This window comes from Parambassis ranga, chromosome 13 (assembly GCF_900634625.1).
Source record: "Parambassis ranga chromosome 13, fParRan2.1, whole genome shotgun sequence".
NCBI classification, from domain to species: Eukaryota; Metazoa; Chordata; class Actinopteri; family Ambassidae; genus Parambassis; species Parambassis ranga.
Window position 1 is genome coordinate 20,767,790 of NC_041033.1, and position 13,208 is coordinate 20,780,997.

Below are 13,208 nucleotides of genomic sequence, written 5' to 3' on the forward strand. Positions count from 1 at the left end.
GTTAGTGGATCTCAGAGCTTCTGTCTCCTCTGGTCACTATTAGAGCAGATTTCACATCATAACTGTTGATTCTACTTGCTGTCCATCAAAGGCGGGTACAATGGTGCACGTTTGTCACAGCCGGCTGGTTTAAAAGATCATCCCTGCATCCCTCCTCAGGTCTCCCATCAAACTGAAAACTGCACAATGTGCTCAATGTGCTTCATTCCCTCTGTCACACTCTGTATGTCTCTTCATTTACTTTTTTTTCCCCATTCTGCCTTCCTATTTCCAGCTCTGCTCTTCTTTGGGGGTCAGCCTGTGGTGTCAAGTGGGCTTGTCAGACCATAATGGGTCAAATAGAGGCTGTCTACTGATAATGGGCCGCATGTGTGAAGTCTCAGCGTGGTGGGCCGAGGAGCTGGATGCAGTGTGAGGAATGAGAATGAGGTGAAAAAATGAAGCTGTGTACAGGCGGGGCGAGAACACAGTAACCTGGCTGCTCCTCCATCCTGAACCGCTCTGCTGGCTGCAGAGACCACGTCACTAACAGTTCATTATGGTTCTAATGGGATTTCAATGAGGCATCAAATGAATTCTGCTTGAATAGAGTCAGCACAAAACTTAAACAATCCCTACACCAGCGTAGGAGCCTCAGAGAGAGAGAGAGAGAGAGAGAGACTGACTGAATGTGCATTTGTGGTTGTATACACCCTTTAAATGCTGTTGTTGCACTCTTTCATGAGTTAAATGCTGTTGTTTGAATCCAGCGGCTCCTTTCTTCATGCTCTGACTGATCTTTAAGACCGAAAACATCTGCAGAACTTTTACTTTATTGGAGACATCCTGGTAAACTTATTACTGTAAGGGTTAAATATGGCTGCCAGTTGTGCAAATGTCTCATATAAATATGAGTGTGTTCCATTTCTAGTGATGAATAAAGATGATTTTACTCCATGTTTCTCTTAGCTCTGCTCTGATCGAGGCTAAGAGGAGAGATGCATTTCTACAAAACACCATGCATTAATGCCACAAACCACTGGACACTTAAATCACCTGCATTATTCAGCAGAAACACTGCATCAGTTCACCACAGCTACACACCAGCATGTGTATTTTTTATTTTAGATACTTTAATAATCCCAAAGGGAAATTGCTTAAGGCTGCTGCCAAGCAGTGTCATACGATGACCAGCAAGGAGCGCCACACCAGTGAGTGCACTGGAGGCAGTGCAGGTGAAGTGCCACAACAATGACTAGGGAGGAGCCGGGATCGAACCACCAACCTTCCGGTTATTAGTGTGTGTGTGTGTGAGTCATTGTTATTATCACGTTTGTATAAGCTATATTTAAAAAAAAACATTAAAAAGGGAGCAGCAGTGAGCTTCAAACAATGTTGGCACTAATGGTCCTCAGGGATGGTGATGAAGCACACACACACACACACACACACGTTGGTGGGGTTCAGATCAAAAGGCTGGAGTCAGGCTTAATTAAAATAAAAATCATTATGCGTGCAGCTTTTTCAGTTATTACACTTACTGCATAACAGTGCAGCTAATTGATTCATTAAGTATCATAGCAGACGCCTGTGTGGCGTGAGAGACGTACACGACGCACACGAGCCTGAGCATAGCTTCAAAGAAGAAGAAACAGCACACTAAAACAAAGTACAGAGAAACATATAACTGTGATCCTGAGTTTCTATGTGATAGTACAGCGCCACCTGCTGGTCAGTAGATGACATTTCACATCTTTATTTTCACACAAACGCACATGACTGTGACACATAATCCCCAAATTATTGAATATTTGAACACTTGGTGGCTGTGAGCCCCGTAGAAATCAGAGGGTTAAAGGTTTCTACCAATGTGAACACACACAAAGAAAAGACACTTTCATCCAGACATTTGTTTTATAGTCAGAAATTAAACTGTAACCCTTTACATGAGAACAGAGGCCACGTAGAAACCGCTGAGGTCTGGGTGAAAACAGTGATATCAGCCATATGTTAGTAATAATCTAAGAAAAAAATTACATTTTCAATATTAAAGTTGTAAATTTACAAGAACAAAAACACACATAAGCCCAGATATCTGTCTGATCTGATCCATTGACATTATCTGAGATCATTTTGTCACACATTTGCATAAAAAACCTTCTTCCCTCTGAGATTAAAGCCACAAATTTCTGCCAAAATTGACTTTTATGTCGACGAATGAAGCCGCTAAACCTCACTTTCCAAGCTGTGGTTGAATTTACTGGGTTTTACGGCTGCATATTTGGAGCCACTAACCAAATTATACTTTGCATTTTTACTTAATAATAAAGAAAATACTGGTGATTGTCGGTTAGAATCAGCACATTCGCGTCCAGACTCTGTCTCTGTCGCACCTCCTCACTCACATAAGTGCTGCCTGTTACTTGTGGTGCTGCTGGGTGGCTCTATAGCGTCAGAATATCCACGAATATCTTTTTCCACATTTGTCTTTTGCACAGCATGTATAATGAGACACTGACCCTGGTTTTTAAAAGCTGAGCAGTCATCTGTTTGTTGACACACACACACACACCTACACTGACCTCACGGACTGAGCAGCATCATGCTGCTGTTTGCATTCTGATTAGTAACCAGCTGATGACTCAGAAATGTCAACTTCAGACTAGAACACAGTGTGAGCGGAGCAGCAGGCGCCATGACCCCTGTGTAACCTTTGAATGGACAGACAGCAGAGAGGGAAGCACAGAGCAGTACAGAGGCTTTCAAAACATGCTGCTGCAGAGTCAGTACAAATGAAAAGACAGATTTATCCTTGTCAGTGAATTGAACACTGAGACGCCTCCTTCCTCTCATTTCTCATCCTCTGCAGGCTTTTTTCAAATAACCACGTGGAGCTGTGAATGTCCTCAGAGGCGGCACCAGTTAAACCAGGATCGATCATCAGGGGTTTGCTTAACAGAGAGACTTTGGCCGCACCTTTGGGAAAAGCTGGGGGAACAAAAAGAACAGCTGTTAAGCAACAAAACAAGAGGTTAAAGTTCGGATTGTGAACCCGGTTCTTCCTTTGAAACTTACCCCGAAGTAGTTGTTTGGAACAAAGCCCTCTCTGCCGCAGAGCGAGGCCCACCACCAGTCAGACCCTTCAGGCTTCTGCAGGATGGTGACCATGTCTCCCTCTTTGAAGCTCAGCTCGTCGGGCGCCTGAGCCGGGTAGCTATACAGAGCATACAGCACGCCGCTGTTCTCCACACCCATGGCCTCCTCCATACCTGGCACATGGATACATACAGTGTTTTATATTTCATAACAGAGGTGACATTATTTGCCTTAAAATATAACATGGCAAATTTAGTTCGATAAGTCTGGAGTCTGGTGTTGTAGTTTTCAGCATGTTTGAGTCTGGTCTCCTGGGGAATCCTGGTCCATTCTGCTTTGGTTCCTTTCTAAAGCTCCTCTAGATCTGATGGTCCCCTGCGTGGTCTTTAGTGCACAGGTTCAGGTCAGATTTAGGTCTGGACTTTGTGCAGGTCGGTCAGTAACGTTCACTTTGTTCTCCTGGAGGGAGTTCTTCACTAGAAGAGATGTTGATTCACGTCCTTGTCATGTTGGAAGAGAAAACCAGGACCAGGACCTGGTCTGACTGCAGACGGCTTCAGGTTTTCTTTCAGATGTTCAGACAGTCTTCTTGTTTCATGATTCTTCCACCCTGACAGGATCCACAGGTCCAGACTCACTGAACCATCCTCACAGCATCATGCTGCCACCACCATGTCTGACTGTATGAACCCAGTTCTCCTCTCCACATGAAGTCATCCAGTCTGTGTGCTCTGTCTCTAGGTGGTCTCTAGCAGACTTCAGTCTGTGTGATCTGTCTCCAGGTGGTCTCTAGCAGACTTCAGTCTGACTTGGAGGAGTCTTGTCTTCTCTGACTCTTCAGGTCCAGACCTGGTTAGATCCTTCACTTGTGTCTCTGCAGCTGTTCTCGGCTCTTCAGACTCATCTCTCATTAGTTTTATTTCCAGAACCTTCCACATGTTTCTCTTCCTGTCTCTGCTGGTCTTGTTCTGTTGGACTCTCTTTGAACTTCTTGATCAAACCTCTCACAGCAGCTCTTAAAGATAAACACTCATATCCTTCTCCTGCTTTGTAGACATTAACAATCCTTCAAGTCTAAAGTTATGTTTTTGTGGGAGTGGCAGCCTCACCCCTCAGAAGGTTCAGGCATTCCTCAAACCCAGGAGCGTACGGGTCACACTTCTGTGAAGCGGTGGCGGCGTCGCTCTCCGTCACGGCCATGACAGCAGCACCGTTCCTCACCAAGAACTCACACAGAACACGGTCGTTACAAGAAGCTGCACAGTGCAGAGGAGTCCTGTCAAATGAACAGCAGCAGATTACATGTGTGCATTACATACTAAAGTACACACACTGCCTTTATGGGAAGAAGATAAGAGGTGTTGTGTTTACCAGCCGTGGCTGTCCGGGGCGCTGACGTTGGCTCCGATGCGAACCAGGAAGTCGACCACATCGTAATGCCCTCCACAGATAGCATTATGAAGGCCGGTGATGCCCTCATCATTAGGCTGGCTCGGGTCACTCATCTGTGAAAAACATTTAACACGTGATGAGCATTGACTGTCAGCACCTCCATAACTTTTAACTTTTAAAATAGAGGAGACACTGTTGACGCTGACTGTCAGACCAAAAAAAATGCATGCTCAGCAAACCCTCAGAAAGTTAAATATAACAGATTTTTCAATATTTCTGAGTGTCCAAACCCAGAACTGGAGCAGAATGTACCAGAGCTCTGCTGTCTCCGGCTTCAGTTGTTTCCCTATAGGGTATATTTATGGAGGCTGCTGACGTAAGCTAGAAAGAATTTTAGGGTTTTTTTGGAAGATGGAGAATAAACAATGACAGCAGAGACAACTACAGTGATGTATTCATCAAACCTCCCTCAAACAGTCACACTGCAGTTAACGTGGGCGTCTGTCCAGACTCCTACATACAATGTAGTAAAGGATGTTTTTAGTGGATTTTACCTTTATTATCGTGTGTCCTGCAGGGAGGACTATAGCTTGTGTTCATGGGGTTCATGGAACTTGAATAAATATGATTTTTGGAGAATATTACAGTGCCACAGTGAAGCATGTTTGTGTAATATTAGTCTGGATAGTTGTGTGACCTCTGACCAGCAAACTCTCATCATCCAAGTGAACGTGCCAAATGTGATTGATCTGTTTTAAAGGCGGTGTTAGTTTAATAATGGATCAATGAGAAGGCAGTAGTACCTCCTGCACGGCTCTCTGCACCGTCTCCAGCTCTCCAACCAATGATCCGTCCAGCAGCAAGACCAGCGGGCTAAGCCGAGCCCGCCTCCCAGAACCTTTGCGCTCTCGTTTGGGTTGTCGCAGAATCGAATGGTAGCTCTGAAGGGACAAACGGCATGTTTACAGCTGTCCAAGGTGCTTATTCTAAAATGTATAAGTCAATATCTGGTAAGCTGATGTTTTACTTTGACGCCATGGTGCATCGGACTCTGCGGTCCAGGTAAGGGGGCAGGAGGTGGCGCACTCTCCTCGCCCTCTGAGGAACTGCTGGTCTCGCTCCCTTGCTCCCCCTTGTGGCGGGGTTCCTTCCTGCGGAAAAGCTTGTCGATGAGATGTTTGTACTGGTTCGGCTGGTAATGCGAGGCCTTCTTCAGGGGCCGTGACTGGTCCACGGAGCCCCGTCTCTTCAGGGCCCGGGGGATTTCTGCCCTGATACGCAGCAGCTCCTGCACATCAGGCATTACGTGAGTCTGGGCATCGGGGGCCACGACTGGCTGCAGCCTGGTGGGGCTCAGGGGCCGGGGGGCAGGCTGGGGGGCAGGCTGGGGAGCAGCCTCCGGGCCGCTCTCTGGAACTGTGGGGTTCTCCAAGATCACAGGAATGTGACGTACGAGGTCCAGCCGCTCTAACTCTGCATCAACATCCCCCGGGTTCAGCGCTGCAAACATGGACACACATTTTAAACTTGTTGTAGACATGATGACAGTGTGCAGGTGTGTGCAGGTGTTTTTACCATCGCTGTACACAGCTGGCTGTCTCAGCTCAGGAGGCTGTTGATGAGGCTGGTACAGAGGGACATGTTGGTGGAAGAGTTCCTTCAGGATGGGTGCGGCCAGCTGGTAAGGCGGCATGTCACCTTCTCCTCCCATAACTCTGGGGTTGGGGGTCGGCATTGTTGCCCTCCAGTGGGGGTTTTGAAGCCGCAAGATGACAGAGAGAGGAATGGGCCCACGCTGGCGGGACTGAGGGGAAGCGGGAGGAATGGAAATACGAGAGATGATGGGCTGTGGGTGGTACTGGGAGTGGGCTGAGGATGAAACATCTGGGGGCACTGATATACGTGAATTACGGGGGAGGGAGCCATGTGAAAACTGGAGGGGATTAGAGCGAGGATCCTGGAGAGGAAAAATAGAAACTGTTACTGAAGCAGTGTGACAGATGAAGCCGACTTTTCCAACGCCTATCTCCACGCACAGCCGGTTTTATCTGTGAAAAACAACACATTAGGTTTGGAGCAATGCCCATTCGACAGATATCTGACGCTTCTCAAGAACTTTAAAAACAGTTCACCCATGACTCAACAAACAAAAACAAACATGTGTTTAAAAACCTGTGTTAACAACACCCACCTTTTTAGGGCTTGGAGCAGGAGGAGGGCCATCCAGGTTGGATTCCCTCCAGCTGCTATTTGGCACAGACGGCCGCAGCCACTCCGTCTCTACAACAGAAAAAGGTTCTGTTAAAAAAACTTGACTGATCCCATGAATTCCGAATAACTGCTGAAATAAGTGAAAGTAACACAAACTGTCATAGGTGTGGTGAGGTTTCCTCTCGTAGGACATGTCCAGATCTGTCTCGTTCCACTTTCCAGGGTTCTTTTGCCGAAGCATACCCTCATCTGAGAGATTAAAAGTGAGAAAACAGGAGCAGAAGAATACAGCTAATAAAAAAACAGGCTCGTTGAGGTGATAACTGTCGGATTATGCTATGATTGACAGCTCACCGCACCCATCCATTAACATACCGTTACTGAAAACTGTACAAATCCTCAACTTTGTTTGGTTTGTGCTCATTTGAAAAAACGTTACAGCAGAAATAAACCAGACTAAATGATTTCCTTCAGTTCTTAAGAGGATGATTATCATCATCAAATCATCTTACCAGATTGTCTGAAGCCGGTAGGGTTCCGAGGAATTGTGCCAGACATCGGGTGATTGAATAACAGAGGAGAGGGAGCCCTGTCCAGCCGGGGTGACCTGCGACCCATCTGGCTGCTGTCGTAGGGGCTCAGTAGGTTGTAGGGGGTCTGACCTGAAGTGGAGCGAGCCGACTGGTCCAATGGGTTTGGAGATGGGCATCTGTCCACATAAGAAGTGGAACCTCGTGGGCTCCTGTCGTAACGTGTGGGCGAGTCGTGCCTTTGGGTGTGTGGTGAACTCTTGGGGCTCTGCTGGGCGTATAAGTAGCTGTCGGATCCGGTTCGAGAATGTGTAGGACGGGTCTCCTGGTGGACCTTTGGGGTTGAGACTGGGCTGGTTGTAATGCTGGGGGATGAAGGTGTGTTTTTACTGCCGGAGTCAGTGGGAGGGAAAGATGAGGAGGTCGAGGAGAACAGTTGGGAGCTGGAGCTGCCATCAGTGCTGCCACTTGAGAACCGTGTGGTGACGGAGGTGCTGGAGGGTCCAGTGGACTGAAGCTGCTCTCGGGAGATAGAAGAGCCAGCCTGAGGGGGAAAGTGATTTGTTGTGTGTAATTCCTGCATTTTATTGTGCCGAACGTGAAGATTGAAGCTGTGAATAACTGTGTACCTGAGACCCAGGCGTTGTGTTGCTCCTGTTGGGAGACGAGGAGGCCTCCTTCAGCAGGGAGTTAAACTCTTTGGATAACTCATCTGCTGTAGCCAGCGATGCGTTCAGGTCATCGTTTATGGTCTGGACTGAATGTAAGCCATAGACAATTAGCTTCAGGAAATTACTCCCATGTGTACAGACACACAGCAGAGCCAAATAAAAGGATTTGTGGAAAACTCACACAGCATGCTGCTGCCAAAGGTCATCTGAGAACTCATGTCTGCGAGTGTGCAGCGATCTGCTCCTGAAAAAGACATTAGAACACCTTGTTACAATCTTGTGAGTAGAATGTGAGCTGCAGGACCCACCATTTTGCTCCTATTGGTAAATATTTGCACAAAGAGGCGCTGCCCTCTGGTTTCCTCTCATCCCTTTTGAAGCAGCCTTCTTTAGGCCCTTTAGGTCATGTCCAAACAAGCCACAGTTTCATCATGATTTGGAAACAATACGAAGACACTAAACGTCTTCACACACCTCAGAGGCTGCGTTCAGATGGACTGGTTGCAGTCGTCTCGTCATATTTGCTGACTCAATCATACTCTCTGTGATGCCAGGTGTTGATGTATGACCGCCCTGTTAGAACGCCAGTTTCACACAGAGAAACAGGTGGAGCACGCTGACACTCATCAGTAGTCAGTTAGGCCCGAGCGGGGCGTAAAAAGTGACTCAGCTACTGTGTGTTAACGCCAACAAAACTCTGTGTGACATTTAAAATGAACATTCAATGCACACACACCTGCACAGAAAAGACAAGCGGACACACCGGTCAGTCTGTGGACAAACACAGAGTCTGATGGACTCTGTTGGTAAACTCCCTTTTTGTGACAACTGTAGAGGAGTAAATCATTATAATTATATTAGGACTTGACATGACTGCTTTGAGTGATTGATGTCCACTCACAATAGAAGATTGACGGTCTGAGCCTCCCACAGAGACTCAACCCGCCCTTTAGAAACCTTCGGGTGATGTCACAGACATTCTGTCCACAATTATATATACAGCTCTGTTTCCTGCTATGACTCTTTGTGCTAAGTGAATATATATATATATATATATATATGGACGTTAGGGCTGGGGGTTTGTGTTCCATGCTGGCGACACGTTTTTAGAATAGAATACTTTATTAATCCCTTTGGGAAGGTCCCTCAGGGAAATTCGGGTACCAGCAGTACACACTTGGTAACACTGACAGTCAGAGCAAGAATAAAATAGAATAAAGTAAAATATAGTAAAGTAAAAATAAAGATTTTTACACATAACTATACTCCAGTCTATGTGGACAAACTTTGGCCAGATGATACTCAGGTATACAAGCCGCCATATTAAGGTGTGTGTTATTGTGATATTGAATCTGTAGCAATAACTTTGCACCAGACTTTCCCACCCTGTTCACATGCACTGCACTCCTGACATCTTTTTATGCTTTCCTGGTGAGGATTGAACTGTTTCTTCACTTCAGAAATTTCCCGAATGTTCCTGGATATGTTGCAGAACAGCTTTGGTTTCACTTGATCAGAAACAGTGAGGGGAAGTTTAAGTGTTTATCTTTACTTCTCTGTTATATGCATAATACAATAGGTGTATTTATACATAAAACCTTTCTAAGCACACCTTTAAAAGCTGACTACCCTCTGCCAACATTATTAATACCATGGATGATCACCAGCCTGCTCTTCCACTGGACCAGCCGAACATTAGACAGGACATAAAGGAAATAATGGATTACATAAGCTCATCAAACTGATGTAAACACAACAGTCGGATAGCGAGTGTGTGTCAAGCCTTAGCAGGGACTTGTCATGTCTCAGTCAGGCTTGTTTGCAGGCTCACATTCCTCACCACTCCTCCCAGTGAGGCATTCACCCCACACACACACACACACAGACAGAGTGGGACGCTTATCTTTGTCAAGAGCAGCTCACACAAAAACAGATTACACTCTCACTGACTCACAAAGGTCAGGTCAACCAGCTGAACTCTGGCTACACAGCGACGCATCCACCCGCCCCCTTCCTGTAAAAACACATGCTATGTGGCGCTTTCACAAGCTTTTACGACAATTTGTTCTGATTGTGTCACCCTCATTTTCACATCATAGAGTTATTTTTAGAGTTAATCCATAGATATTCATGTAGTGGATGCGTCTCACTACTCAAGCCTTGTTGTTTTCTTTTGTGTGTCTGAACAACAGCTTCCATTCTTATCTTATCAGCACCGTTTATTAGGTGTAAATAAACTTAGACAATCAAAATATAATGAGTAAATTATCATAGAAACACACGTGAATGTGTCGAAGCAATAACATTAAATCCAAAACTGAACTTATAAAAACACACAAAGCTGAATTATCTGACAGCGTGTGGCCACTGCCGCTGTGCTTTTCTCTATTTCTGGCTCTTGCTCTATTCACGCTGCAAGTTTCTTGGAAAACCTCTTACTTATTTGCTTTCCAGTTCCCTTCCAGTGCTTCGACTACATTGTCAGCTCCATCTACAATTTTAACATGCAACAATTAGCTTCACACACAGCCCGTGTGGCAAAGCCCAAGATGAGGCCATGACACATGGAAAACCGTGGAAACTCCGAAACTAAAGCAGAGAGTTCCTGTGGGAAGCAGCGGGGACAGTTAAGGATTAAAGACAATAATCATTAGCTTTGCACAGAGTCATGGGTGTGTCTGACCAAGACTCCGGGACGTCCCTCCCCCTTTCTCATTCCTTTTATGTCCTCTACTTTGAATCTAACCGATTCTCAGGTTTCTGCTGAACCCCTTATTTCCACCCTGGCGTCTCTTCATTTCCTCCGTTTCTTGTTTCACAATTGTCGGTCCCTCCTTCATATCCTTCCTCCACATCTTTCCAGCTTTGTCTTGGCAACCTGCACGATCCTCTGATACAACCAGACATGGTTTGCCTTTTATTTTTCTGAAACTGACAGACAGACAGACGGTACCAGCTTCAGGGAAGAACTCGGTATAACTTCCACAGGCTCTCGGGAATACCCAGAATAATCATTACTCTGAGCTCACACCAAGGTGGTGGTGCCAGTGGTCCAGAGACAGAGATAACATCCACTGTAATTTATCTTGGCACACTATTAACTCATGTGAGTAAAGTCAAGGCTAATTGTGCAAATGCAGGTGGGAGGAACTGTGTAATTATTGTGTAAAATCTCAGGAATCTGTGTCACGGAGCATTAGGGAGGAGATCATGGTGCATTAATGGTTCTTATCTCCACCTGTTACCATAGAAACACTGATTATCCAAAAGGTTACCCACAGAAAAATCACCTCAGGATTTATAGACCGTAAAAACTTTGACCTGCTACATGAATCTTCACCATCTGAAGAAAAACTCCACCCAAAGAGCTTCTTTCTTACACCTGCACCTCTGGCATGGTTCATTGAAATGCTAAGACTTTCTGCCTACACACACACACATATAAGCATTATATTCATGACAGCAACTGTCAAAACCAAATACCTCACACAATACAGGTTTGATGGCCCTCTCAGACTGTGGGATAACAGCCGTTCCTGCAGACACGGCCCAGATCCCCCGAGGTGTTTCAGAAGACAATCAGAACATGCCTTCATTCCTGTTTTTTTTTTTTATTCACGTTGCCGCAGGCTCTCCTTTGGCGTCTTCATCTAGCACCATGCTAATTATTATCTTCACGTTTAGACCAACACTGTCCTGCACAGCATGTGACTCGGGAATCTGTCAGTGCTACACAAAATAGCACAGATTTCTGACAAGTTACAGTGTGTCAAAGCACAACAGAGCCGGCCGATAATTAGCAACAATTCATAAATAAATCATCCAGCCAGTCAGCCAGTCAGTGCGGTCATGTATGACAGAGCTGACTGTGATTCTGCAGAAAGTTTGAATGTGTTCGGTGACAGGTTGCAGCAAGTGCTGCCTGCACACAATGCAGCCCAGCTGGTTTCCACAGAGAACTAGAACACAGAGCTTGGACACATGCCACAAAAATCCTGCTCTGACAGGAAGGTTTGGTTCACAAATTACAGTTCTGCTGCAAAGACCAGATATGCAAATACATTTAGCAAAAACTGACAATTTGACTTCTTAAATTCCTGCAGCATGCATGAAAAAATACTTGTAGTGTACTATAGTGTAACTTATAATCAACACTAATATGATCAGAATCAGAATTCCTTTTGTTTATCCCTGAGGGGAAATTCTTTAAATACCCCTGGTTTCATCCAGGACAGCATGGTAAACGGTGATGAAATAAAACAAATGCAGCATATCCCTGTGGATGCCCTGCTTCCCTGTGGTGTGGTATGTGACTGCATCAGTCTCTCAGTGTCCAGCCAGCAGCTCCAGCCTCTCTCTCTATGTGGCTGTAGGCTGAGAAGCATGCCAGGCAGGCAGAGCTGGTAACATCTGATTTTCATTAAAGTACAAGCTCCTCCTCGCACACAAGACCCCTCACAATGAAGGAGAAAACAGCAGAAGGAACTATTCAGGCGAGAAGAAAGTGCGTTTACACAAGCTGAGCAACTACACCAACAATGCACTAATGATCCAACTCACACATGATCTTTCAATACAACTTAATTCATCGTCAAGCTTTCTTCTCTGCGCTTTAAAAAAAGATTTCCTTACCTCAAATAAAGAAAGGGAGAGAGAGAGAGAGTGGCTTCTGTTCTTTGCGCCCCAGGCTCGGGAGGAGAGCTGAGCCCTGTTCAAAGCTTCTCGTCTTCCTGGAGTCTGGTTGATCGGTCTGTGTTTGCCTCTTGTGGCGGAGGCTCCAGACATTTAGTCATAGCTGCGTACTCAGTCGAGTTATTTTGGCTCAGAGTCCAGCCCCTCTTGCTTTCTCCGCCGCTGTAACCCGAGCCAGGTGTTTCTGACACAGCTGGTCCAGGTGAGCTCTGAATGTGTCCTTTTGATTCATTTTTACACATATTTTCCTTTCCACCTAGGCTGCGTTTTGGGAAACACTACAAGCTACATTACGCTTTTATTATATATTTTTTGTTTATATCACTAAATATAAATACTATAAAAGCATATTTGCACATTATTTATGAAATACTTGGCCTTAATTATACATCCTCCGTGTATAAAAAGCTTATATTGTACTTAATAAAGCATGGGAAGTGCAATAAACAAATGTTCTGCAACAAAAAGATCATTTTAATTGCAAGTTTTTAATTTATTAAGAACATTTAGTGGAGAATATGTTGTGTACGGCATAGATTTTGGGCCTGTTTAGATAAAAGTTTATCTTAAATTGAGATTATAAGTGTTATATCAGAGATTACTCAATATTAGGAGGTGCAGCTCGATCATGTGCACA

At 45.3% G+C, this 13,208-nt stretch overlaps 1 protein-coding gene across 2 annotated transcripts; it reads right to left on the reverse strand.

Annotated features, from left to right (window-relative positions):
- Positions 1-1,667: 1,667 nt before the first annotated feature.
- On the reverse strand, positions 1,668-12,744 carry ppp1r13l (protein phosphatase 1, regulatory subunit 13 like). Of its 2 annotated transcripts, none has more exons than XM_028419155.1 (13): positions 12,512-12,744; positions 8,061-8,123; positions 7,838-7,965; positions 7,191-7,752; positions 6,835-6,927; positions 6,659-6,747; positions 6,043-6,424; positions 5,495-5,967; positions 5,271-5,408; positions 4,447-4,580; positions 4,185-4,351; positions 3,055-3,248; positions 1,668-2,967 (listed from the first exon to the last, which is right to left on the reverse strand). In XM_028419155.1, the coding sequence occupies exons 2-13, from the start codon at positions 8,095-8,097 to the stop codon at positions 2,932-2,934; spliced, it is 2,433 nt and encodes an 810-aa protein (XP_028274956.1). In that variant the 5' UTR covers positions 8,098-8,123; positions 12,512-12,744; the 3' UTR covers positions 1,668-2,931. The 2 variants fall into 2 exon arrangements, with proteins under 2 accessions (XP_028274956.1, XP_028274957.1); XM_028419156.1 differs by lacking the exon at positions 12,512-12,744 and adding an exon at positions 10,833-10,973 and having other exon boundaries at positions 2,932-2,967.
- Between the last annotated feature and the right edge of the window lie 464 nt (positions 12,745-13,208).

Excerpts from the sequence above, each read along its gene's own strand:
- ppp1r13l (XM_028419155.1), bottom strand. The coding sequence starts at position 8,097 with ATGAGTTCTCAGATGACCTTTGGCAGCAGCATGCTGT. Across the intron at positions 6,748-6,834 it reads ACCTCACCACACCTATGACA|AGACGGAGTGGCTGCGGCCG; the intron begins GTTTGTGTTACT and ends TTTCTGTTGTAG. Across the intron at positions 4,581-5,270 it reads TGCAGAGAGCCGTGCAGGAG|ATGAGTGACCCGAGCCAGCC; the intron begins GTACTACTGCCT and ends TGTTTTTCACAG.